Here is a 27500-nt window from a genome sequence, read left to right as displayed (position 1 = left end):
GATGATGTTGATGATGATGAAAATGATGATAACGACGATGATGATGATGATACTAATAATAATAATGAAGGTGATGATGATTTTGATGAAGATGATGATGATGATGACACAAAAAAAGTTTCCAATACAACGGTGATAAATGCCTTCATCAATTAGAGTTTTGTTATTCGAACTCGTACTCTTGACATTGCCAGCAAGCTATCATCATCATCATCATCTGGAAAAGTAGAGAGCGGCGGGGGCTTCCTGAAGCCCGGGATTTTGAAAATACTAACGGAAAGGTGAACATGGAAAGGCTTCGGATGGAAACAGTACAGTTCCCGCATCCGAAGCCCCTCCGTTTTCATCATCATCCTCGTCGTTTAAAATTCATTACGTTGTGTTAATTTTTGGCCTCTTCCTTGATCTAATTTGCCTTATCTCGTCGCAGTTTAGTTCATCGACATTTTATTTGTCAACAGACTAGACTAGATGCCAACCGGAAACGCCCTTAATCAAAAATTGAGACAAATCTTTTTGAACGATACTTGCCTGTTAAACCACAAAACTGTGATTTGTTTTGAAATATCAGAATACAGTAAATAATATTATATCTTATGGGAACAATGGAATTAAGATTGGTAACCACAATATCACAAAGGCCCACATTCCGAGATGGAATTCACCAACGCCCTCGTTCGAGTTTTTGGAATCAAAATTACATAGGCATAGACAAAACAATCTGGCAATTCAACTTTAGCAAAACATTTTAGGTCCATTGTTGTCGAGGATATCAAAGGTTTGAGATTAGTGTCATGCTAACTGTTGGACCACTTGAATAACATGACATGAAGAAATATGACATAATGCGGAACGATATTATAATATACATGCAAGTATTCAATTTCAGAATTCAAAGATACAGGGATACCCCCCCCCCCTCCCAAACATACACACGCCATAACTAAAATGACGGAATTCAAAATAGAAATAATAAGAGAAAAAAGGCTATAGAAAAGATCGTGCAGGAGAGATGGCATAATCAAATCTGGTGGATTTATATCGACCGTTAAACGAGACTACGCCTATACCCCGGCTGGTTGTTTTTTTTATGATCGGATGGAGACGTATACTCTTTGGAGTTGCAATGGCCGAAGGCTAGGACGGCAATAAACTCAGTTTGACGTCTTCAATGGTTGGCAGTTGGAATTGTAAATGTGTAACTACATCCGTGGTCTGTCCAGGGAGTAAAATCTGTAATACGCTGTCGTGGGCATTTTGTACCATCCGGTTGATAACGAGATGAACTGATAGTAAGCATAGTTAGCAACTAGCCAGTAACGGCCAGTTCCGACCGTTTTCGGAACAGAGAAAAGATATGACAAAAAGTCAGCATTCCAGGGAAAAGAATAATAATATGAAGAAAGAATGGGGGTGGGGGGGGGGGGGGGGGGGGGGTGGGGGGAAGGATAGATTGATGCATAGATATGTAGACAGACAGACAGACACACAGATAGATAGATAGATAGATAGATAGATAGATAGATAGATAGATAGATAGATAGATAGATAGATAGATGGATAGATAGATAGATAGATAACAGATAATTGGAAACAGGGGAATGGTGGAAGAAGTGTATTATATACACTTCGATGATATTATATTTCCAGTTTTTATGTCTAAATTTCAAGATCGAGTCGCAAAACAACCAAGCCTTTCTACAGTGAAATTGTGTTGTTATAAATAAAATATTATGGTAGAACAATCTAAAAAGATAAGAAGGCTGAAGCAGAGCACATCCTTGGGAGGCGCCATCTGTTGACACGGTTGGTCGTGAAGATGACTCGTTGATTCATCACGAAATGTGTCCCCGAGAACAAATACGAGCATACACACACACACACACACACACACACACACACACACACACACTGTCATATAACTGCAAAACACATTTTTATTTAATTGGCTGGGCAAGTTTTATTTCAAATACAAACGACGATCAATAAAGATGACCCGCTCCTGACCGACATGCCAACAAATCTAAAATTTGGGACTTCAATTCATGGTTTTCGAAAAGTTGGGTGGAGGGATCGATAATATTTAAAAAAAAAGTTTTCTTGTTAACCTGAAAAAAATAAATCCTGTTTTGTCGGTGCCGAACAGAATACGCGATGAAAGGGACAATGAACAGCCTGAATTGATTGAATCTTACATCAAACGTTCATCAATCTTCTCACTGTGAGTGGCCCAGCAATATCTTACGACACGCAAGGTTTACACAACGTGTAGGACGTGAAAAAATATAGATAGAATGAAGTGACGTCACTTGGGTCTTTGTTATTGTTTTTTGCCACCCACGTTTATGAGTAATTCTCACTTAACTGTATTATCCAGACTATAAAAGTTCATGGTTACACAGAGTGTTGTATATGTTGGTTGGTCCGTTATACTTCCGGATGGCAGTGTTGTGAACTTTTAGTCAAGCGCAAACTATCTATACAATACAAAAAATATAAATACAACCTCGTCGAGAGTTTGGTGAAAGAAAACAAACCTTGATGAAGGTGGTCGATCAGGAAATTGAATGAATTGACTGATATTGTGCTGGAATTATACATGCCAAAATAATATTGAATATGGGATAGATCTGCACATCATTTTGTTGAAAATGTTTTTTATCAGCAACCAAGAGCTGAGTTAATTCCCATAATATACTGTCAAAGTGATGAGATTGTATCTAGCTTTTGACAAAGTACGTCATTTTAGGGCGATACCGAAACATAGACTCCGATTTATAAAGTGAAAAATACGAATAAATGATAACATATGAAACTAACCCAGAAGGGAAACAATAAATATAACACTCTAACACATTAGCCACCCCTGTCATAGAAAATACTCCTTTTCGACCATCATGGCAATGATTTTATTAATTAATTAATTAATTTCGTTCTCCAAATAAGAAACGCAATTTTGACTTATTTTCATTAGCTTCAGAAAGAAAAAAAACTAATCCCTACAACATGACGTAATTAACACTGCTACGAGAATCTAAATTTCATATCCCCAAACCAAAATAATCGACAACGAGCAAAAGTAGCTCCTTCCTCCCTGTCATCTAAACTGACACCCCTATCCGTTATCAATGGACTTGCCCCGGAGGTCTCCTCTAAGTCCCCCAATCTCGGGAGGACAAAGAGGCGTGAATCCAGGACCCCAGATCACACCATTGACCATTGGTCAGTGTTGGGATCCCCTCGAGTTCATTTCGAGCCCGAGGCGACCCCATTTATCATGGAAATACGAAAGAGATAGTATAATATATACACGTAATATATCCGCCTTTAAGCGAGAAGACAACAGAGAAAATCTACATTCATACAGAATCAGACTGATCTACATTGACAAAATACTTTTCTTCTTCTTCTTTTTGTTGATTTGTTTTCATTTTGGCCCAAAACCCTTATACACTTCCAATTATCAACTGAGATGACGCCAACGTGTCAACCTCTACGGTTTTTAAGAAGTCTTACATATAAGAATTTTAAATATTGAAGGACATTTTTATCTGTTGAGACACGATGAAAACAATTTCTAGCCAAATTAAATTGAGAAAAGGATGATTTGTCAGTGTGCGCCATAGCTGTGCTGTTTTTAAAGGAAGATGAATTTTTCACTGGACTAAAACATTTGCGCGCGCACACACGCACACACACACACACACACACACACATATATATATACACACACAAATACACACATCAATTACATGCAAACATCAAACTACCAAACCAACCAACCAATAAATAAATAAAAAGCTGGCATTTTAAACTACAAAGTCACTCCAAATTGGGGGAAACGATGACGTAACTTGAAAACAAAAAAAAAAAAAAACAAACAAAAAAAAAACAAGAAAAGAAAAAGAAAACAAAACTAAAAAAAAAAAAAAACAAACACAAAAAAACCCCCAAACCGCTCAGTGATAACATGGCATGATGTGGCGGCTAGGTGTGGACATATTTTGCATTATGATGAATCAAAAATAAATTAAATTTAATAATTTCTTAGAGAAATTATTTTGCAACTGAAAAGACGCATTGCTCTCCTAATTTTGAAAAAAAAAATATATATTAATAATAACAACAACAACAACAACAATATAATAATAAATAATAATAATAAATAATAAATAATAATAATAATAATAATAATAATAATAATAATAATAATAATAATAATAATAATAATAATAATAATAATTAGTGGTATAACTATCTTCTTCAATTAATTCGACTGACTCATTCAGATTGAGTATTGCCTACTCTCAGAGTACAGAATCCACGGCCTATCTACTCTCTTAATCCTGACTTCCACAAGTAAAACAAGTATGTCTGCTTAATCGCCTTAGAACTAAAAAAAAAAATGTTGAGTTCGTGGTTTCTTCACAAGTCAGACCACCTGAGTTTATTTAGTCTAACATAGAAAAGCAAATAATTAACTTTGCCCTGATTAAAATTCGACGAGGCTCTTGCGAACGTTCTCGGGCTCTCGTTGAATTCACTTGAGCAAGAAGGGCAACTGTATTATATAAAATATGGAAAACATCTCAATGTTAAAGAAGACGTCATATTATATTTTTCCTGTAGGATACACCAGTCACTTCATTTTTGTTGAGGCGAGTGTTCAGATTGTGAAATTGACGCCTTTGTCTACTTGGCTACGAAAACTGTAACATAGTATAGTAACGGATGACATTTATAACAGAATAAAAACGTCGGCATGGTGATGTTAAACTGATGATCTTCTTAAAGGTTATGTTATTAAGTCAATTTTTGCCATTTAAAAATAATTATGTATCTTGCTTTGTATCTTTAATAGATCGAATCGATTTTGATTTCGTACTCGCGTATCCCGAAAGCAAAAATAAGCATTAAAACGCTGTGCTAAAAGTACAATCAAAAACACCTTTCTATTCAAATCAATGGACAGAATATGCCAGAAGAGATGAAAATATAACACCAGTACAGTTAATACATGACAACCCCCCCCCCCCCCCCATCTGGACACAAAAAAATAAAGACAACCCAAGTCAATTCACAGTGTCCTAAATGGAGACCTGAAACACCCCCAAAATAACCAAGAACTCAAATCAAAGGAAGATCTTCTGACATTAGCAAAGGACCGTGAACTGTGGAAGGAGTTTACAAGGGTGATTAGAGAGGCAGCCGAGGTCTCCCGATCAGATGATTAGGAAGCGAAAGGCTAAAGTCAGTAAGTCATTAATATCCTATTCAAATTCATTACTTCAAATATTACAGGACACTGAAATTTTGTTGTGAAAAAAGTCTTAATAAAAACGAACCATAACTTGATTATAAAAATAGATGCAACGGTTATTCATACCCTTCCCTATTTTATACACATGCATGCACACACATAAACAGTTTGCAACATAGAAAACAGCAGCAACAACATCTAGTATAAAAGCAACGACGGCAGCAATAATGACAAGACGAAATCAATCATAACAACAACAAAGATAACCATCCATCTTGTTTTTAGATGATTTATATGCTAAAGCTGTGTATCGAATCACTTCTTTCCATGGCACGACTGTCTATGTGTTTTTAAAAAAAAACCGTTGGAGAGGTTCATCCCTAAAAAGATTTGGTGACACAAGGGTGACATGGCTTGGTGGATAGGCGACTAAGTAATGGACACTCAACCATGATTGTAGACGGGAGAAGGGGAGGGATGTAGGGGAGGTTTTTATAGGGCCACGGGTTATACGTACAAGAGATTTACGTTTAGTTTACAACTGATGGTCATCAACCTTTTCCAAAATAGTTTTCCCTCTTACTTGTACATGAGCTGATACTGAAGAAAAATAAACAGTCAAACAAAAAAGATTGTAAAAAAGAATGTCAATTTCATTTTGTAAAACTTGCATAGTTAGTGTGTGTGGCTGTTGTGTGTGCGTGTGTCTGTTTGGCTCGGTACGAGTGTGTTTATGGTTTGACAAGTATATTGTAAAGCGCTTTGTGGCTTCGGCATTTAGCGCGATAAAAGAACACTTTATTTGTATTATTATTATTCAAAGTTCACTGAATTGACCGCCACCAAACCAGCGTTCCAACCTCTCACGGTATGCTCAATTTATCTGCCCAGAAAGGCCCATCAAATATTATTGTTCCATTTTCACTTCCAGTCATACAAATCCAATTTCACCGAAATCAAACCATTGGACGACTATGTTACATGTAATAATAATAATAATAATAATAATAATAATAAATAAATAAAATAATAATAATAAAATAATAATAATAATAATAATAATTAAAATAAATAATAATAATAATAATAATAATAATAATAATAATAATAATTTTTTCCATTTCCCCATAAGCATAGTTAATATTGCCAGCATAATAATTGCTGGGCCTATAATTACCTATATGGTCTACGATTAGACCTCATTTTTTAAAAATTCCTCCTCCTCCGACTCATCATCATCATCATCATCATCATCATCATCATCATCATCATCATCATCATTCTTTTCACCTCAAACATGCTTTAACCTTCCTTGACCCTCGATTCATCTTCTACCTACTAACCTCATTCTTATCCCCACATTCACATACACACACACACACACACACACACATACACACACAGACACACATATGCTGCCCCATCCACACAACTCTGTCATTTGAGTCAAAAAGTATAATAATAGTTATGATAATCTTTGTTTGAGTATTCTTTTTAACTTTCTCCCCCTCCCCATCTCTCCCTATCTCTCTCTCTCTCTCTCTCTCTCTCTCTCTCTCTCTCTCTCTCACTTATGCTGCCCCATTCACACAACTCTGTCATTTGACAGCTAGAGAGAGAGAGAGAGAGAGAGAGAGAGAGAGAGAGAGAGAGAGAGAGAGAGAGAGAGAGAGAGAGAGAGAGAGAGAGAGAGGGGCGGGGGGAGGGGAGGGTTACAACAAGCCACTTTCCCAAACTCCCAGAGGTCTTGTCAAACATTCTCAAGCCATGGCAAAACCTACCGTCTTTGTGTCGTGGTTTGCCCTTGGTCAACACGCAAACGGAACGCAGCATAGGGCAAACCACATCACAGGCAGTTTAGATGTCAAATATATTTAGAAGAAAATATAACAAAAAGGAAAGAAAAAAAAAATTAAATAACAACAAAGGAAAAATAAAGAAATGTCTGGGAGAAAATGTTGACAAATTAATGGTTAATTTTCTCCTTCTTCTTGACCCCCTCCATCTCTACAAACCTCTCTCTCTCTCTCTCTCTCTCTCTCTCTCTCTCTCTCTCTCTCTCTCTCTCTCTCTCTCTCTCTAGCTCTCTATCTATCTATCTATATCTATCTCACTCACACACATACATACATAAATGCATAAATACATACATACATACATACATACATACATACATACATACATACATACATACATACACACACATACATTTTCTCTCACACCCTCTCTCTCTCTCTCTCTCTCTCCCTCTCTCTCTCTCTACCTGTCCCTGCTCTCTCCTTCACACACACACCCACGCACACACACACACACACACACACACACACACACACATACACACATCTACAAGACAAATGCATCAAACGTCCCAAGTCATTTTTTTTTCATTTTTCAAAACCACGCCCGTGTAAAGAGGTGCCTCCATACAATTGAGTTGATTCCAATATTTGTCGATTTCGTCGATCAAAGGAGCTTTGATTGGGAATAAGAAGATTCATTTCAGACTTATCGTCGTTATAAAAGGGGGAAGATTTTAAGGGGAAAAAATCAAACAACGAATCACACCTCTGATTCGCGAAGTCCCAGGTTTGCCAGTTTTTGTCAAGGATGGTCAGTTAAATCGATTGATATTCGAAGGTAGAGTTTTCTGGCCAAATTCTAAAATGCGAGCCCCCCCCCCCCCCCCCCCCCCCACGAGAATGGAAGTTAACTGGTTAAACAAAAACGTTTTACTTTTATTTGGCCAGAACACTTTAAGGTCAAATATCGATGAAATGTCACGTTGTCAAAATGTCTTAAGGCCTGGGCTCTTTTGAAAAAAACGTTAGCGTTAAAGTGGTTTGAAATAGTTTTATTTTAATATAAGTTATGGTTTTTATGATATAATCCAACAAATCATAGTTTCAGAAGAATTCTATCAATATCATTGTGAGGCTATGTAGTCTACTGGTATGACACTCTGGGCGGCGAATAGTTGAGTCCTTGGACAAGGCTCTTTACTTACATTCTCTCATCGTACTCAGGTGTAAATGAGTACTTGGCCATTAACAGCGTTGTCTCTTTTGGAAAAAAAAATGTAATACCGCCTATCAGGCATAATGTCTCGTCCCACATGTTAAGTGTTGCTGTGAGCTAGGGTTGCCCTGTAAAGCGCTTTGAGCACGTTTAGTGGATATTACGCTATATAAAAGCTGTTTTTTTTTTTAAAACAGGTAACAAAAGATGCAGCTCATGGCATGGCGGGTAGACATTTCAAATATCGATAGTGGTAAAAATAAAAAAATGAACTCAGATTAATTGCTTTTGGGTAACTACTTATATATTTTAAAGAAACAACCCCCCCCCCCCACGCCCACGGGTTGAAGAATTGTCAACATAATATCTAATAATATTCGGAAAATAAATGTTATCTAATCTATACACCGTTAAATTTAGCTTCCGATTTGAACAAGCATATTATGATATTGAAGGACGAGATCGAACCATAACGGAATCAAAATATTCGGCTAACTAGCGGGACAGTAGGCCTAAGTCGTGACAGTCTGTGGTGTCCACCGATGTCTCTATTCTATGTACATGTCGTCGTAATCGCAACAAGAAGCATGTGAAGGAAACCCGCCCAGCCCTGTGTCAGAAGCAACCCAATGTTTGATCAGCATAGGATAATCTCTTTCCCATGGAACAAACAGTGTGAGATCGGGGCACTAAGTAAGCGGAAATAGGCTCACCAATGGGGACCACTTTGTTTATTAAGCTTTCCTAAAGCTCTCAATTAAACCCCTGGTCAGTATCGACTTAGAAGGTAGTCTACAGGACACTGATAAAAAAGGCTTTAAAAAAAAATTGGCCATAAAACTTTTACGTCATAGATAGATTACGACGACAAGAACGAAGTCCTAAACTTAGACATCTTTCTTTTCTTTTCTTCTTTTTTTTATAAGCATCACGTTTGACAATTTTTGACAAGTCTTGGATAACCTTCATCTATGGATATGAGATGTAAAAGTTTGCTCTTAAAAAAAAAAAGAATGGGGCCAAAATTGAAAAAAAAAAGGATGTTTTGCCAGTGTACATCACTTGTGGTAGTTGTGTTGTAAGTTTGTACAGTTAGGCAAACTGCACAGCGCTGCCGTACTCTGATCAAACACGTATTCAAAATTTTGACCTAACTCTCGAACCTGGGACTTCAGTGAAGTTTTATAGTAGAGAGAGAGAGAGAGAGAGAGAGAGAGAGAGAGAGAGAGAGAGAGAGAGAGAGAGAGAGAGAGAGAGAGAGAGAGAGAGAGAGAAGCGTTATACTGAAGTCCTAAGTTTGACAAATTGTGAAAAGTTGAGGGTTATTTTAATTGAAATATTATTTTAATTGAATTATTTTATTTGAATACAAGTTTTAAATAATGTGTTTTTTTGTGTGGTCAGAATACGACAGAATGGGGGGGGGGGGGGGGGGGGGGTCGTTGCTGTGAGAAAAGGTGGTGGGGTAGAAGGGGTTTATTGGGAAGGCAGCCTCGATTAGTTTAGTAAATAGGACAAGGGAGAAAGTAGTTGTTGTTTGCTAAGAAAAGTCGAGAGGTGAAGGAAATGGAAGTAACAAGAATAGGAACTGTGTGCCTTATCACAATGGTGGTTATAAAATGGGTCTATGCATGACTTTTTGCTTTGTTTGCATCTTCAAACATGTTTTGAAATAAAGGGGGATCATTACAAAAGAAAAAAAAAATGTCACAACAAAAGCAAAAACTTTTTTAAAAAAGAAAAAAAAGACAACAATACAAAACAACAACAAAACTAAAAAAAAAACCCCAACAAAATAGAAAAAAACAAATTGGAATTCATGAGACAAGAACTGGTGGCACAAGGGAAAACACCGACTGAACTGCCTTGTCGTAGAAAAGAGAACAGAATGTGGACATTTGGACTTCATGGTCAAGACTGACGAAGATTAGTCTTTTATGGGTGTGTGAAAAAATTATATCTGAACAAGTTAAGCCTAGGTGAACATATCAGGAGGTCTGATAACCAAACGCAATTATGGGCTTGATTGAACATTGTTTTTGTTGTGGACACTATTTTCCGTTGGTTTGAGAATATTTCCATTACAACTATGAGCCCATAACAACTTGGGTTATCAAAATTGCAAATACGTAGAACCAACAATTTGATTAAAGCCTAAGTCTTTTGAAATATTTCACACTCAGGTCCGTAAGCTGATTCATGTAAGATAGATAAATTCAAAAAACCGGTTTGGAGTTTAAAAGATGACCCCCCCCCCCCCCCCACTCCAAAAAAAAAAAAAAAAAAAAAAAGAAAACCCCAACAAAAACCCAACTCCCCTCCGCCCCCCCCCCCCCCCCAAAAAAAAAAAAAAAAAAAAAAAAGAAAAAGAAAAAAGAAGTAAAATATGAACAAAACATAACAAAACAAAACAAAAGTAAAAAAACAAAACAAAAAAAGAACAAAGAACAAAAAAAAAAAAAAAAACAACCCGAAAAAACAAAACAAAACAAATCAAAACAAAAACAACCGAGTTGAACACTCCAAAATAAAACCATGAAAATAACGGCTCTAACAATTAGTTGTAAAATTAAATCCATATATTATTATACGAATTCAGACACCATCCCGTCCCTCACCTCTTCCTTTACAGACATGCGTACACTAACCATCCTTCCAAACACAAATCATACACACACACACACACACACACACACACACACACACACACCATCCTGATGGTTTGGTAAAGTACATTAGTCAGATAAGATGTGTTATACATAATTTAAAGACCGCCGCAGAGATCTAGATAGAGACTCGAAACCCAAAAGTTTGGCATGTACGTCCTTACCAACAACAACATGGCGGCACATATTACATGCTATCTATGTAAACCATCTGTGTATCTGTGTAAACCAAGGCTAATGGAAAGATAGCCCCAAGAGAAATACCAATCTACTTAACCTCTCTCCCGTGAGATTCGAATTTAATCTAACATGACTTATAATACATGATATAACCTTTTCTAGTCATTTTCACAAGGAGAGCAGAAACACCAACGTGATTTGATTTCTCGTAACGGTAAAAACAGCGGTAAACGCAATAATAAGAAATGAAGTGAGTAGAAAAGTGCCAGAAGACAAAAGAGAATAAAAACTTTGAGGCGATGATGATTCGAACTCACGACTCGAATGTTAAGGCAACTCCTCCTGGCCACGAGAGGGACGATCTATAATCGACGTCAGTCACCACTCCTAAACGCAATACAGCTTGAGCTTCCAATGAAGCCCGAGTCGCATTGCTGTTATTGTTCTCTTGGCGTCTGTAAATCTTGTCTGTAAATGGTGTAAATAACACCAGCTTGATATAATATAATGGGATAATTTATAATTGGAAAGACATTTAGTGTGGCCGTGAAAGGATTACGGCAGGACAGCAAATACGAGCGCCATTGGTCAGTGCCCGACAACCAAAGCATGTCTGAATTGATGTCATCGCCAGGCCACTAACATAAGTATATTGTGTACTACAACCCACCAACTATGGTGCTTTACATACAAAATTTTCAAGTATGTACATGACTTGAAAGTAAACAACAACAACAACAACAACAACAACAACAACAACAATAATAATAATATAATAATAATAATAATAATAATAATAATAATAATAATAATAATAATAATAATAATAATAATAATAATAATTATTATTATTATTATTAGTAGTAGTAGTAGTAGTAGTAGTAGTGTGTGGTAGTAGTAATAGCCGTAGTAGTAGTAGTAGTAGTAGTAGTAGTAGTAGTAGTAGTAGTAGTAGTAGTAGTAGTAGTAGTAGTAGTAGTAATAGTAGTAGTAGTAAATCTCTGTGATCAAAAAGAATCTAATAACAAATATATATATATATATATATATATATATATATATATATATATATATATATATATATATATATATATATATATATATATTATATATCGATACAGACATGAAAACAAAACTTCAATGGTGTAATGGTTACACTGTCCGACAATCAGAAGATCCGAGGTTCCATCCTCAGTTAGTCGACGGAGGCTTTCTTATATTTTTCAAAGCATTATTGTCCTTTTTGGTATTTCTAGCCCTGTATCATAGACAAATTTTTCATATGGTCAAAAACATTGAGAATATAATACAACGAAGGTGTGTAAAAGGATACAATCAGTCATCATCTTGATGTCGGTGACCGCGTCTGTCTTGTAAAACCGGCCAAATTCTTTCCGTAGGTCGTAAAACCTGTAGAAGTAGCCGGGCAAGGTGATGTTCTTCTTGCAGCACTCGTGTTGAATGCACTGACGATGTCATCGGATCAGATTGGCAAATGACCATTGGTTGAGATTTTGTTTTTTTGTTTTTTTTTTTAATGACAGGTGGGGAAAATGTGCGTGGAAGGGGGCAAGAATTAAAAGTTAATAAAGGACTAAATAAACAAACACATAAATAAATATATCTAGTGGTGCTAGAAAAAAAAAATATCCGACTAAATAAATAAATAAATTGATAGATAAATGAATAAAATTAATACTAGCTTTCCAGCTGTACAAAGAAAGAAAATTAATAAAGGAAAAAAATATCTTATAGGCGATGAAACAAAACCATTCGAATAACTACTTTTCTATCATGTTCGATAGGAAGGAATGACAGCATGTATTCATCGTGTCGGGGATATCATTGTATAAATTATAAAATTGTTTAACTATTTTTCCTTAATTGTAAAATGTAGAATATGTTGTGTTTATTTATCTTATTTTTACCTGTCTGAGATGTGCTTGGCCGTCTGTGATGAGACAAAATGAGCGACCTCCGTGATCGGGGTGGACCCCTTTGGCACTTAGAAATCTGTCAAACTGGGGATGGGAAAACAAGGAAAAGGCCTTAACATATTTACATATCTTGTTATTCTAAGGTGTGTGCATGTGTGTGTGTGTGTGAGTGTGTGTGTGTGTGTGTGTGTGCGTGTTGTATTTGTGTCAACAAATCAATATTATCACGTCATAGGGTAAAATCAAGGAAGTGGATATTGGAAAAAGGAGAATGACCGACTCGTCTTTGCTCAAAAAAACAAACAAACAAACAAAAAAAAAAAAAAAGCAAAAACTCTCAAACCTGGGACTTTGTAAGTTCTAGGTTTGAGAGTTTTTTGCTAAGATGAGTAATTTTAATCGATCGATTTTTGACGGGCGAGTTTTCGGGCCTAAAAATTCAAATACCTGTTGTTTGTTTTTTCAGACTACGTCATCACTTGAATTTACAGCATCTCGATTCAATCGTAGTTCCCTATGATTTAAAAAAAAAGGTTCTGTTCGCTTTAAATGAAATGTTCCTGGAAGTCTTGCGTTAACTTTCACAACCCATCGACTTGAAGAGAAAGGAAATGTCAATATCATAAATCACGTCTAACTTTGTTTATTAAAACTTCATGGACAGGGCGAGATCATGTTAATAAATATTGTAATGTCAGATAATAAACAGGAGAATTAAATAATGTTGGATCTTAAATTGTAGGTTTATGTCAAAGACATTTCCACATGATTTGGACAAGACATGCTGCGATTTGAATAAAACATAACACGATGAAAGCCTCACAATTTAACTGAATTCGTTCGAAACTAATGGAAAATAGTAAAACAAAAATTTCACAGATTCTAGTTGGTTTAACCGGAACATAATACTCTCTCTCTCTCTCTCTCTCTCTCTCTCTCTCTCTCTCTCTCTCTCTCTCTCTCTCTCTTTACCTGTCTATCCACTCATCCATTCTTCCACCCATCCATCCATCCATCTATCTATCTATCTATCTATCTATCTATCTATCTATCTATCTATCTATCTATCTATCTATCTATCTATCTATCTATCTATCTATCTATCTATCTATCTATCTATCTCTTACATTTATTTCCTTGTTCATCTCACCCGCCTCTCACCCCTTTTACACAATAACTCAGACAAACAAACAAACGTGTCACAAGAAAGCCAAAATGAAGTTGTCATCCTATTCTTCTGAAACCCTGCAAGCCCGACCTAGATGGCATTTTGGGCCTTTGTTCTAACCCTCCCTGTAACATTTACACAGCCAATATCACACATACAAACACACACACACACACACACACACACACACACACACACAAACATACACAGGCTCACACAATACACTCACATATCCACAAAACTCGAAGAAGTTAGACTAGACTTCACATTACTGCTGCGTAAACATAGGATGGAGACCTAACACTAAAAAGACGAAGAAAAAAAACAAACACGTCTTTTTGGTTTAAAACCAGAATTTAATACAATAAAATAGAGTACAAAAATTGAAGAGACGTTAAAATCTTTCACTTTTAACTCCAATGATTTGGAGAGTTATTACGATAGAAAGTCAGTTTTAAAATGATTCCTTATGACGTCATTCTCAATTAATATTTAGCGCATGCATACCATACATGACAGGGTTTCAGTTTGAATGGCATGAGTTTAGACAAAATAATAGTATCTAATAAATTACTATTATTTTCATTTAAAGTCGAGGAAGTGATAACCTAGTAAGGAGAAGTAAATGTAAGTTTCAGTTTAACCAGCTAAATGTCGTACTCTGGAAAGATACGTATTTAAAATTTTGGCCAGAAAACTCGTCCTTCAGATATCCATCATTAAAACGACCTTCCTCTAGTCAAATACTCTCAAACATGGGACTTTCTTGAAGTCGATCGATATTTGAAAGACGAGTTTTCTTTCCAAAATATTTTTGAATGTGTTATTTCAGAGTAGGGCAGAGGAAGTCAAACTGATACTAAGCTGCTAGAAGCTGTTGCCTGGAACAAGTAATAAATTTAATAAATATAACAGCTTCAGAAAAAGGATAAATACCAAACACGGACTGTTTCGGGCTCAAAACCATTCTTCAGCCAACAAAAAAAAACAACATATATATATAAAACAGTGAGGACAGAGAAGTGATCGGCACGTCTTTTCTCAAAAGAAGACATCGCGAGGTCCCAGGTTTGAGAGTTTTTGCTTTGATGAGGATAATTTAAATTGATCGTATCTGAAGGAAGATTTTAAAAAAAAATTTTTTTTTTGCCAAATTATTTTTAAATTCCGTGTCTACCCAGAGCACGACCGTTAATTGGTTAAGAGATTGAATCCACTCAACTGAAGGCAAGCATTTATTTTGTCTCAAATTCTACACGATAAACCAAAATTTGACTGTAAAGCAACAGGTCCATTTCTACACAATACCGTCTTGAGGCGATAGGTCACATTTTAAACTGGGATCGACTTTTCACTTTCGCCTATAATAAAAGTGATCGAGTCACCAGCAACCAACCATCCATTTCATTGGTCCAATACAACAGCAGTGACAGCATCTCAAACCCTGACCGTTTTTTATGGCTTTGATGCCCTGGGCTATATAATCCTATTTTATGAAACGGTAGCGTCTTCCCCAGGGACGCCCTGTAGTGCTTTATGGCCCTAAAGTATATCGGCGTTTCAAGGTTTTCACAAAGGCTCTTTTCATGAGAGGATGAACATTTCACGGGACTTGAGAAGTTAAAGCTATGCGTCTGCCTAGTTGATACACTCTGTCAGTAAGTTATGATCGCTTTTCTAAAAACCGGACAGTTCATTGTTGTTGCATTCGAGAAAAGCCATTTTGACCCACCAGCAGGACTACGGATAATGAGTTTATCCCGATATTTCTCGGGGGGAGGGGGGGGGGGGGTCTCATGCATAAGACATTGCATAAACATCGCATGGTACTTTCAGCTAGGTACAGCTTCCCAGTCAGATAAAAGACAAACATAAAACATACTCCACACGATTGAACCATATCTGCATACGTAGTTTCGATTTTGATCAAAAGAAAATGATTAGCCCATAATCATACGAGGGATCCAGAGATAGATCAAATGCTAGTGATTTATATTATCCGTTCAGGTAAACTACAACATCCGCCAGCCGGACATAACGTACCAACACACAAAACTGTGTGTAATCTTGAACGTTTATAGTCTGAGAGATATAATTTGGTGAGCACTAATCATTAAAATTGCTGTCTAAAAACAATAGCAAAGAGCTGAGTGACGTCGATTTCGTTTATCTTATAGAACACTCTACTCACAAGCCAAGGGGCCGGTTATGAATCCGAGTATAATAGTTTTGTGGGTTTTTTTTTTTTTTCCCCTGATCTCTCTGTATAATCAGCATTGACTGACTGGTTAGTAGGATTTATTTCATCTAACAGGAAGTACATTGTGATAGAATGTCGTCCCATCCAAACAATGGCGGGCAATATTTATGACTGTCCTTTCAACGCTACAGAAACCAGGATAAACTCCGACTCCGTGGACCTATCTATGACTCTATAAGACTACTGTCATTTCAAGAGAACTGTCATTTCGTAGCAACTTAATTTGAGCCATCCTATATCGAACAAACCTTGAAACGTTTTAAAATGGTATGCGTGATAAGATACCACACCGTGAGACTACAGGTTACAGGTGGGGGGGGGGGGGGTACAAGGCTGGTACTTAATGGATGTATGTGGGATGATTTATCTCCTTATAAAGCCTTTGATGGTGAGACTGAATTACTTTCCAATCTGAAATCCTCCGACTGTCTATTAATCACATCTACACACTGATAAAACACTTATTTTTTCATTTTGGCCAGAAAATATTTACTTTATTTATTGATATGCACTGGAATCTTGATAAAGCCAACATCACCGGGCCAGTAAAATTGGTTGACTTTTTTCATTATCAACGGAACATACTTAGGTAAAGAAAAGAGAATTTGGTACATACTTTAAGGAGATGTTGAGTTTAAGAGAGTTGACTTAATGCGGATTCCACTGTACCACAAAAATCATCAACTTGCTTTAAAAGACTCAAAACTGAGACTACAATGAAGTTTGTAATTGTTGACAAGTTGAAGATCATTTTAATCTATCCATAGAAGAAGGAAGAGTTTTGTGGCTGAAATGAGCAAATAAAGTACACTGTGAAACAGTCAAGGTGTAGTATTTTATCGATGTAGTGGGCTGAATTATCACTTTATCAATTTTACACAAGGGTCAAGGCCTCACTGTAACCTGACACCATGTTTTACAGATTTCACCAAGAGAGCAGTAACAACAGTGAGACTCGGGTTACTATTCTCTTGGTAAAATCGGTTAGGTTTGTTGTATGTGGTGATTAGATAAATGACGGGAGGAATGTTGGTTTTAGTATCGTCATGAAAGGGTTAATGGATGCAAGTGGTCAAATTTATCTCCTTACTGAATAAACAATTTTTCAATTCCCCGCACTCGATCCATTACCGACGGCATTTATTTGATGTCCGTCGAGATTCGTGGATGGAGGGGATGCGATCGATCTTCATCTATCACTCCATCCATCCGCCCATCCATCAAAAAAATCTATTTTCATCTCGTTGTTCACAATATAATAACTACTTTTTAGTTTACGATGCATCAATCATCAATCAAAAAGTCAACATTAATCATCTTCTGACTTAACTTCTCGGTCATTTTTCAACCTCGCAATTGTTCTATACCTACACAGACGTGTCAAGAACTAAATCTAACCCTCTGACAATGAAGTCTAAAGTTTGAGAGGTTTTGACAAGATGAGGGTCATTTTAATCGATCGATATTTGAAGGACAAGTTCTCTGTCTAAAATTAAAAAAAAAGAACCCAAAAAAACCCCCCAATTTTTCCGACTGAGGCAATGTTCTCATAAAACGAACATTTTAATAAACTTAATGTCTTCGCTTTTCTCTTTCTTTTATACCCTCTATGTTAATTAAAAATAAATAGCAAGATGAAAACCTAAAGAATCATAAAAAAAAACCAGCTAGCCAAATGTTGAGACTTAGATATAAATAAACATTTTTAGAGCATAAAAAATTACTGGACACGACAGAGTTTAATACATTTACTGAAAATACCACCACAACTCAACGCATATTTTTTTACCTGTCGGCTCTATGTTAATTCATTGTTTTAAAACTTAAGGTACGATACAAAATTCAAACGTTTTCTCTTTGTTACTCCTCCACAAAGATAGGCACGTGAAAATCTTTGAAAGAATTTAGTTTTGAGAAATAAGTAGATAAATTACGATATAGCAGTTCATTTACACGAGTGATCTTGAACGTACTATTTATTGTAAAATATTCTTTGATTTCAACTTCTAAATGTAAAAGACAGTCACATAGGATTTTGCATTCTGTTCTATACATAGATAGCAGTCTTTGTTTCGTCTCGTCTGTTTTGGTTGTTAGTCGTGTGTCTTGAAAACTCACAGACTTATAGTTACAGGAAACGAACACGAGTGATACTGCAGATGGTATGTTTGATAAATTACTCGACAAACTGAATTCTAAACTCAAAAGACATTTAATTACATAGGATTTTACATTCTCTTCTATGCATAGCATTTTATTCTTATTTAACCGTTTGTTTTTAATGTTAGAGATCTCTATATAGTTGTGTGGCTTTTAACTCGAAAACTTACATCCAAGGAGCAATGCAATACAAAGGAAGTCAGTGATGTATCAAACCAGCTGTATAAAAAATGTACGGGGTGGGATACCGTTAGGAAGAAAACAAAACAAAGAAAATAGACTAGAGAAGGCAGTAGTAACGTCTTTACTTGGCCCAAAGCCACGACCAAAACAACAGGGGCTAAACGAGTGAAGCATCTGATCAAATCTGCATAACCAGTCAAGCATGGCAGTCAAGCGGTCTAAAACCGTTCCCAACAGCTTTTTACTGTTGACGTCACCAAGGAACTTACTGATTGCCCTTGTGGTATGTTGTGTTACTATGACGACGAATTTAACATCATCTGTCATAGTCACAAAGATAAAGGAAGCGGATATGGGAAGAATACATTTTATTGTTGAACTTTAATATAAATTTTACGTCTCTCTTTTTTTCCACACGTGCATGGTTACCCATATGAAACTCATTGATCGTGGTGTCTCTGTGGAAATAGGCTATATATAGATAAAACACGTCGGGCTATATCATGGCTATACGAATGTCTCTATTTAAGATCATGCATTGGAGTTTTACTTTTAAATGCACAGCTACCTATATCTTTCAATCTTTAAAAAAAAGGGGAAAAAACAACAAAAACAACAACAACAACAACAACAACAAAGAAAGAAAAAAAAACACAACAAAAACAAAGCAAAACAACAAATACACACAAAACAAAAAACAAAAAAAACAACAAACAAAAACAAAAAAAAAAACAAAAAAAAAACCAAAACAAAAAAACAAACGCCCACGCCCGGAAAAACCCCCCCAATAAAGATATATATATATATATATATATATATATATATATATATATATATATATATATATATATATATATATAGAGAGAGAGAGAGAGAGAGTAGAGAGAGAGAGAGAGAGAGAGAGAGAGAGAGAGAGAGAGAGAGAGAGAGAGAGAGACTCCATGTTATTACGAAGGTCAACAGTCACAGATTTAAGGAAGTTATAATATTAATCTTATTGTCCATATCCGAGACATAAACAACAATACTGACAAAATACGTTTTTTTTCTTACAAGGAGTTTTCATGTCAAAACGTATTAAAAACGATTGCTGTCAGTCCTTCAAATATCGGTCGATTAAAATGACCCTCAGCCTGGCAAAAACTCTCAAATCTGGGTCATTGAAAAAAAAAAAAAACCCAAAAAAATAAAATAAATAAAACCCAAAAAACTCCAGAAAACCAAACTAACAAACAAAAAAAACATTAAAAAAAAAATTTAAAAGAAAAGAGAAAGAAAGAAAGAAGAAAAAAAAACACAAGATAGAAAAACCAACCCCCCCCCCCCCCCCCCCCCCCCCCCCCCAAAAAAAAACAACAACAAAAAACCCACCAAACTAAAAAGAGCCAGAAGACCATTTTCCTCAAGGATTCGATAGTCCGAATTCATCAGCCAAAATTCAAAACTTGATAGAGTAGAGTAGAGAGAGAGAGATTGAGAGAGAGAGAGAGAGAGAGAGAGAGAGAGGGGGAGAGAGAGGGAGAGAGAGAGAGAGAGAGAGAGAGAGAGAGAGAGAGAGAGAGAGAGAGAGAGAGAGAGAGAGATGGAGGAGGGGGGGGGGTAGCTCCCAACTGTATCGATGTTTGAACTCTTGGTTAATATTTTGGACCCTTGGCAACTATTTGACAAACGTTACACTTGATAGAAATGAATCCAACTGGTCAGTGATTGAGCACGACCAGGTCAAGTTGGTTTGATATAGCTATAAAATTGTATTAAACCACCAAGATGTAAGGCAGATTAATCACATCCATATTCATTAATCTGATCATCTCATAAATATGCATGAGATCTATATAGAGTGACTATTGTAAAAATATTGGAGTTTATGACCATGAATGGCAAACTGTCTGGTGAAAGATACTATGGCTCTACTCACAGGCATCGGATATAAATTTGCTTCTATTTGATTTAAACGAAACAACAACAACAACAACAACAATAATAATAATAATAATAATAATAATAATAATAATAATAATAATAATAATAATAATAATAATAATAATAATAATAATAATAATAATAATAATAATAATAATAATAATAATAATAATATAATAATAATAATAATAATAATAATAATAATAATATAATAATAATATGATGATAATAATAATAATAAAATGATGATGATGATGATGATGATGATGATGATGATGATGATGATGATGATGATGATGATGATGATGATGATGATGATGATGATGATGATGATGATGATGATGATAATAATAATAATAATAGCAATTATAAACAACTTGATACCATAGCGAATGAATCTTTGGTAATGTTTTTGTGTTCATCGTTGGCTATAAATCCAAGCCTACAGTTGGTCAGTCCAACAGGGTATACGTATGTATCTTTAGAAAGAGTTAGAGACAAGTTAGAGAGAATTTTCACCTTTAAACAACATTCTATTCATATATCGGGTCAACGTATTTTAGATAAATGAAAGACTTTTCTTCCAATTCTACTACAAAATTAATTTCCAGTCATCATCGTCGTCGTGGTCGTGGTTGTCATCGTCATCATCGTCGCCAACATCATCATCATCACCATCATCATCGTCATCATCATCATCATCATCATCATCATCATCAATATCACCTTATCATCGTATAATTAATATATATGTTGTTGCAGGTGGCACCTGCGCTCTTGAATAAATAGAAACTTGTACAAATTTACTTCCACACACGGATGTCAGATGGCCAAAGTTCCTCGTCGCCAATTTCGACTGGAATCTCACGTAGCCTAACGCTACGTACATTTTGCCCTTTAAAAAACTCGTCGACTTTTGGTATTTTAAAAAATCAACTGGACTAGAAAAAGCATTATCACTATGTTTAAAAATATATGATTTAAAAAAAAATCATAAAATTAAAATTAATATTAGAGACATGATTCTCCTTGTTGCCAAATTTGGTCAATTTGGCTACACACTTGGCCATCTGGCAGCCCTGCTCCCACATCTACCAAACCATCATCCTGGATTTTCAAAACACGCGAGAGAATTAAAAGCAAAACAAAACAACAACGTGTTTAACAATTTTAAAAGCAAAACATAACGAAAATAATAGATAATAATTTGAAAAAAAAAAAAGAAAAGAAAGATCCGCCATTGACAAATAGAAATCTGGTATGCAAGGCAAACACGGGACTACAACAGCCGGCTACAAATGACACACTTCTACTACCTCGCTCCAACAAAACACTTTTGTTTTAAATTTGATCAGAAAACTTTTACGAAATAAAAATCCCAACAAAACAGATCCAAAGGGTTTCAAACTTCTTCAAAGAGGTCTCGGGTGTGAAACACTTGGATTAGCTGAGGGTAATTTTAATCGGTTGTTATTTATGGAAGTAAAAATTATCTGGGCAATTTAAATATAAAAGTATTTTGTCCAAAAATGGCAGATTGTCGGTTCATTAGAGGGATCTCACATTGTTATCACATACGTGTCATTATAATATTTAATTTATTATCACAGTTTACATTACAATATTTGATATTGTAAAAATAAGGAATATTAATATCTAGTTAAATTTTGAATCAAACGAAATGACTTTCACAAGGCAAATCTCTTTTGTTTTTGAACCAGTTGACTGCTGTGCTCTGGAAAGACACGCAGATATTTATAAAATTGGCCAGAAAAACTCGTCCTAGGACTTCGCCAGGTTTCAGGTTTGAGAGTTTTTGCCAAGATAGGGTCACTTAAACCGATCGATATTTGAAGGACGAGTTTTCTGGCCAAATGTTTAGATAGGTGTTTTCCCAGAGTGCGGCAATTAACTGGTTAAATAGAAATAGAAGTATGAAAGAGCCCCAGCTAACAAAATCATATAATATTACATTTCTATGAGTCTCCGGTTTAAGAATTTTAGAAAACACAAGTCATCATTTTCCTATAATATATACTGAGAGTCAATTTAAACTGGCCAGTGATTAACAGCGCATAACTTTATTTCACATTGACATTATTCATACTCATTAGAACGTTAAGCGAAATCCAGGTACGATACATGGATAAGAGTAAAATACATAAACTTTTACCCAAACATTTGAAATTTCGCGGAGTGCAAAAGCAAGCAAATGTATAAAATGGAAGAACGCATAGATGTTCTTACTGTCTTTGTGTTGTTTTAATACTTCCTGCGGCTTCTTTTTTTTTTTTTTCTGCAGAGTTAAAATTCAATTAATTTGAAAATGACAATGGAAAAAAATACACTTTGAAAATTCTCGCTATAATAATCCAAAAAAACTAGCAATTTTATTGGTAATTGAGTAAAACAATCGGACACTAACAATACCATGTTTGATAACAAGATTGAGTCATGGTACACGTGTGCTTTTGTAAAGCCCCAATGACGACAAGCAATGTAAGATGGATAGCTCTTATACCAAAGCTCAAAGCTGCTTTCACTCATCTAGCAGTGTAACGAACACCGTCCTGGCACCATATTCTTTGCCTCCATCAACTAATGAAATCTTAAACCTGCTTTTGTCAGTGTCAGGAAAAAAAACAATGTCCCATTAGGGCTGGAACCAACGTTCGTGAACAACAGGTCATTGAAACCTTGCAGTCAGGTGTTCCTTGACCAAATTCAAGCGCATGGTCGTCGGTATTTTGATCCTGCCTCCCTGAGTCTTCATCTCACATTTTACAATGGAATCGGGAATTCATTCACAGTATCTCTGATCAATGCAAATGATTGTCATCATGATGTTGGACTGTCTATCATCGTCAACAAAAGTCCCTTTCTTTCCGAGACCTTGAGGATTGGAGACAGTGCCGTGATCGTAATATTTGCATATGATAATATCAACAGCAAGCATGTCAACCAGTTGGCTTAAGAAACTTCTGAAAAGCTAGGCATGACTAAAATTTTGTTTGTAAAACGCTAGCTGAGTAAAAAGGATTTTTTCAGAATCGGCTTTTTTATGTGTAACACTTTGTTATGACGCTATGAGTTGTTAAGTTTTAACCAGTTTATATTGACGTTCATTATATAATTATATTGAATTTAACATTTTCTGGCCAATACTAGAACATCTTTGTCAATGAATCGCTGTATAGGACTATGGTTTATCTGGTGACCGCCATTAATCTTTCAACGGAGAGACTTAATTTCGTAATCTAGAAATGTTGAAATCAATATCCTTCCCATTATCTGATATGATTAAAGCAGCAAATAATCTGTGTTCACCATGACAGCAGTTAAAAGCGAGTCTTCCTTGAAGACTGAAGTCCATTTTCCACCATTGTTTATGTTCCTTTGACGCTGTAAACTGGTCGGTTAATAGATACTTGAGCTATCCCACATTATAAAAAGGTTTTTACACTTATTTAAACGCCAGTGTTTATGTATTAGACCTCCTTCATTTAAATATCATTCAATTTTTACAATTACTATTACCATAAAACACCGATATTGTGTTGTGAACGAAATTTAGCCTTAGACTTTATTTATTTCAAAACCGGGAAAAAGTGATCAAATTTATATGAGTTTGAAAAAATATGGAATCGTCTGCTTTGTCCTTTAAAACATCCATATAGAAGGAACGAAATGACGCCACTCAGCTCTTTGTTATCTTTAGTCAGCCATGTTTATGAATAGTTCTCCATACATAGTTTTGTATGTTAAAATTGATCTTTTATATAGCCCAATATCCACTAAACGTGCTCAAAGCGCTTAGCAAAGGGTCCCTGACCAACAGCAACACGTAACATAAAGAACGAGACATGACGCCTATTTGGCGATAATAATTTTTTTCCGACAGATAACGCTGTTAACGGCCAAGTATTCATTTTACACCTGAGTACGGTGAGAGAATGTGAGTAGAAAGTCTTTTCCAAGGACTCGACTATGCGCCGAGCGAGGCTCGAACCCAGGACCTTCCGATCCGACAGCGAGTGTCATACCACTAGACCATTTAACCGCAGTGTTGGTAAGTTATATACGGCTGGCCGATGTTGTTAGTTTTTTAACTAAACGCTTAGCAATCAATATGATGCCCGGATACTTTATAATCGAAAATCGATTCTAAAGGTTTGCGGTGCATGTAATATATCATAGGTGTATATGGAAAACGTATTGAGTATAGAGGGTAATACACCAAGATGTTGGCTATAACCTATACTAGCACAAGGGATCACAAAACATCATTGGCTGTCAGAACTGTCACATGGGTGTCACCTGAGATGGACGGATGGTTGCTTGGCTAATCGGTCACATAGCGACTGTTACCTTCTCGGCCTCTCCCATCAGAGCAATAATAATATAAACATAAATAACAAGATCGAACAAGATGGATGGACGACGAAGAGGCGACATCGTTTTCCTTTCCAATGTGATGTTTATACGTGTCCGTTTATAACGAGTTGGAGTTTGAGTCATACAGGTATTGGGAGATATACGGGGAGGAAGAAGAAGAAGAAGAAGAAGAAGAAGAAGAAGAAGAAGAAGAAGAAGAAGAAGAAGAAGAAGAAGAAGAGAAGAAGAAGGAGAAGAAGAAGGAGAAGAAGAAGAAGAAGAAGAAGAAGAAGAAGAAGAAGAAGAAGAAGAAGAAGAAGAAGAAGAAGAAGAAGAAGAAGAAGAAGAAGAAGAAGAAGAAGAAGAAGAAGAAGAAGAAGAAGAAGAAGAAGAAGAAGAAGGAAAAGAAAAAGTTGAACAAATGACGTCAGGATCGAAGAGGAGAGAGAGAGAGAGAGAGAGAGAGAGAGAGAGAGAGAGAGAGAGAGAGAGAGAGAGAGAGAGAGAAGGGAGCGGAAATAGGGTTAGAGGAAAAGGAGGATAAGAGGGATAGGAGGACAAGGGTGATGGGAAAGGGGCTGAAGACGACGACGATGATGATCAGCAGGAGAATTACAAGAGGAAGAAAGAGTATCAGTTGGAGGGGAGGGTTTCTGAAGAAGACTTTCTCATGAAAGGCGACAGATGTTTGGAATTAATATATATATATATATATATATATATATATATATATATATATATATATATATATATATATATATATATATATATATATATATATTAAGGCACTGCTGATCCGGAAGGTCTCGGGTTCGAGTCCCGGTGCAGACACTTTCGTTTTTTTTTCTTGAGCAAAATTATTAACCCCCCAATTTGCTCACTTGGGCAAGATGGATGATTCCTGTTGACATCAGATATCCAGTTTGATGGATTATCTATATTCCTTCATGGAATGCCTAGGCGACGGAATCTTATGGTGTCGTTGCGAAAGGGCATAATTTTCTTTTATATATATATATATATATATATATATATATATATATATATATATATATATATATATATATATATATATATATATATATAGCTGGCGCTGATATAACCTAATGTGTTGCAAGCGCGTAAACCCTTAAAACAAACATATATATATATAGCCAACAACAAAGTATTTGGATCGATAAGTGATGGCCAGAAAATAAGCCAAATGTAATGTAATTGTAATGAATGTGGTCACTGTCATTCCCAACAAGCATGTTGTGTCGGGGGGGGGGGGGGGGGGTCATAAAACATTACATGTGGAGCCAAACAAGATAGAGGAGTCTGAGCATGGAGTTATCCAATGAAGAATTGATGGATGGGTCTCTCTCTCTCTCTCTCTCTCTCTCTCTCTCTCTCTCTCTCTCTCTCGCTCCTTCTTTCTCAGAAGAAGGTCGATAAAAAAAAAAAATTGAAGAAGAAGAAGAAGAAGAAGAAGAAGAAGAAGAAGAAGAAGAAGAAGAAGAAGAAGAAGAAGAAGAAGAAGAAGAAGAAGAAGAAGAAGAAGAAGAAGAAGAAAGAAGAAGAAGAAGAAGAAGAAGAAGAGAGAAGAAGAAGAAGAAGAAGAAGAAGAAGAAGAAGAAGAAGAAGAAGAAGAAGGAAGAAGAGAGAAGAAGAAGAGAGAGAAGAAGAAGAAGAAGAAGAAGAAGAAGAAGAAGAAGAAGAAGAAGAAGAAGAAGAAGAAGAAGAAGAAGAAGAAGAAGAAGAAGAAGAAGAAGAAGAAGAAGAAGAAGAAGAAGAAGTTGAACAAATGACGTCAGGATCGAAGAGGATGAGGGGGAAAAGGACGACGACGACGACGACGATGATGATGATGATGATGATGTGGGTTTTTAGGATAAGGAAAGGAAGGAAGAGTCCAGTTAAACAAGAGAGAGCAGAAGGCGGTCATGACCTGTACTCCAAAGACAGGATGTCAATATCAACAATAAAACATTGATGAAAGATGACCGTGTGAGGGTTTATTGTCTGACACAACCAAACATGTCCCACAGTTCGCAAATAATATGTGTTTGAAGTGGACATAAACCATACCAGAAACAAGTGTCTTTACTCGACAAAAGGCAAACTGGCCTTTGGTTTGAATGGATTTACAATTCAATTCCTCCCATCGAGCATCATCAACAAATAATTTTGTCTCAATGGGAAATGTAAGCAACCTCGTGTTGACTTCTTGATTCTCGATAAAGAGGGGATATTTACAAAAGCAGAACTGTCTCATAAATAGTCATTTTTAGTCATATTTCAGCCACCTAATCATCGCAGATGTTTCCACGTTCAGTACATACACCAATGAAACTTGACAAAACCCAAAACACAGTAGTTCGTTTCTTGGACA

The 27500-nt window shown here is 35.9% G+C and overlaps 1 protein-coding gene across 6 annotated transcripts in view; it reads right to left on the bottom strand.

Moving 5' to 3' along the window:
• The window catches only part of LOC144977156 (epithelial splicing regulatory protein 1-like), a 140112-nt gene that overhangs the window by 41786 nt on the left and 70826 nt on the right, over window positions 1-27500 (bottom strand). For all 6 annotated transcript variants that reach the window (XM_078922027.1, XM_078922026.1, XM_078922029.1 and 3 more), the window contains exons 4-5: window positions 13050-13142; window positions 12455-12587 (exon numbers count right to left, since the gene is read on the bottom strand). In XM_078922027.1, the coding sequence (XP_078778153.1) occupies window positions 12455-12587; window positions 13050-13142 (226 nt within the window). The remainder of the gene's footprint in view (window positions 1-12454; window positions 12588-13049; window positions 13143-27500) is intronic.

This window comes from Berghia stephanieae, chromosome 7 (genome assembly GCF_034508935.2).
Source record: "Berghia stephanieae isolate SIO BIC M18660-M18661 chromosome 7, UCSD_Bste_1.3, whole genome shotgun sequence".
NCBI classification, from domain to species: domain Eukaryota; kingdom Metazoa; phylum Mollusca; class Gastropoda; order Nudibranchia; family Aeolidiidae; genus Berghia; species Berghia stephanieae.
Note: the sequence above shows the minus strand (reverse complement) of the source record. Positions and strands in the feature narration are given on the sequence as shown.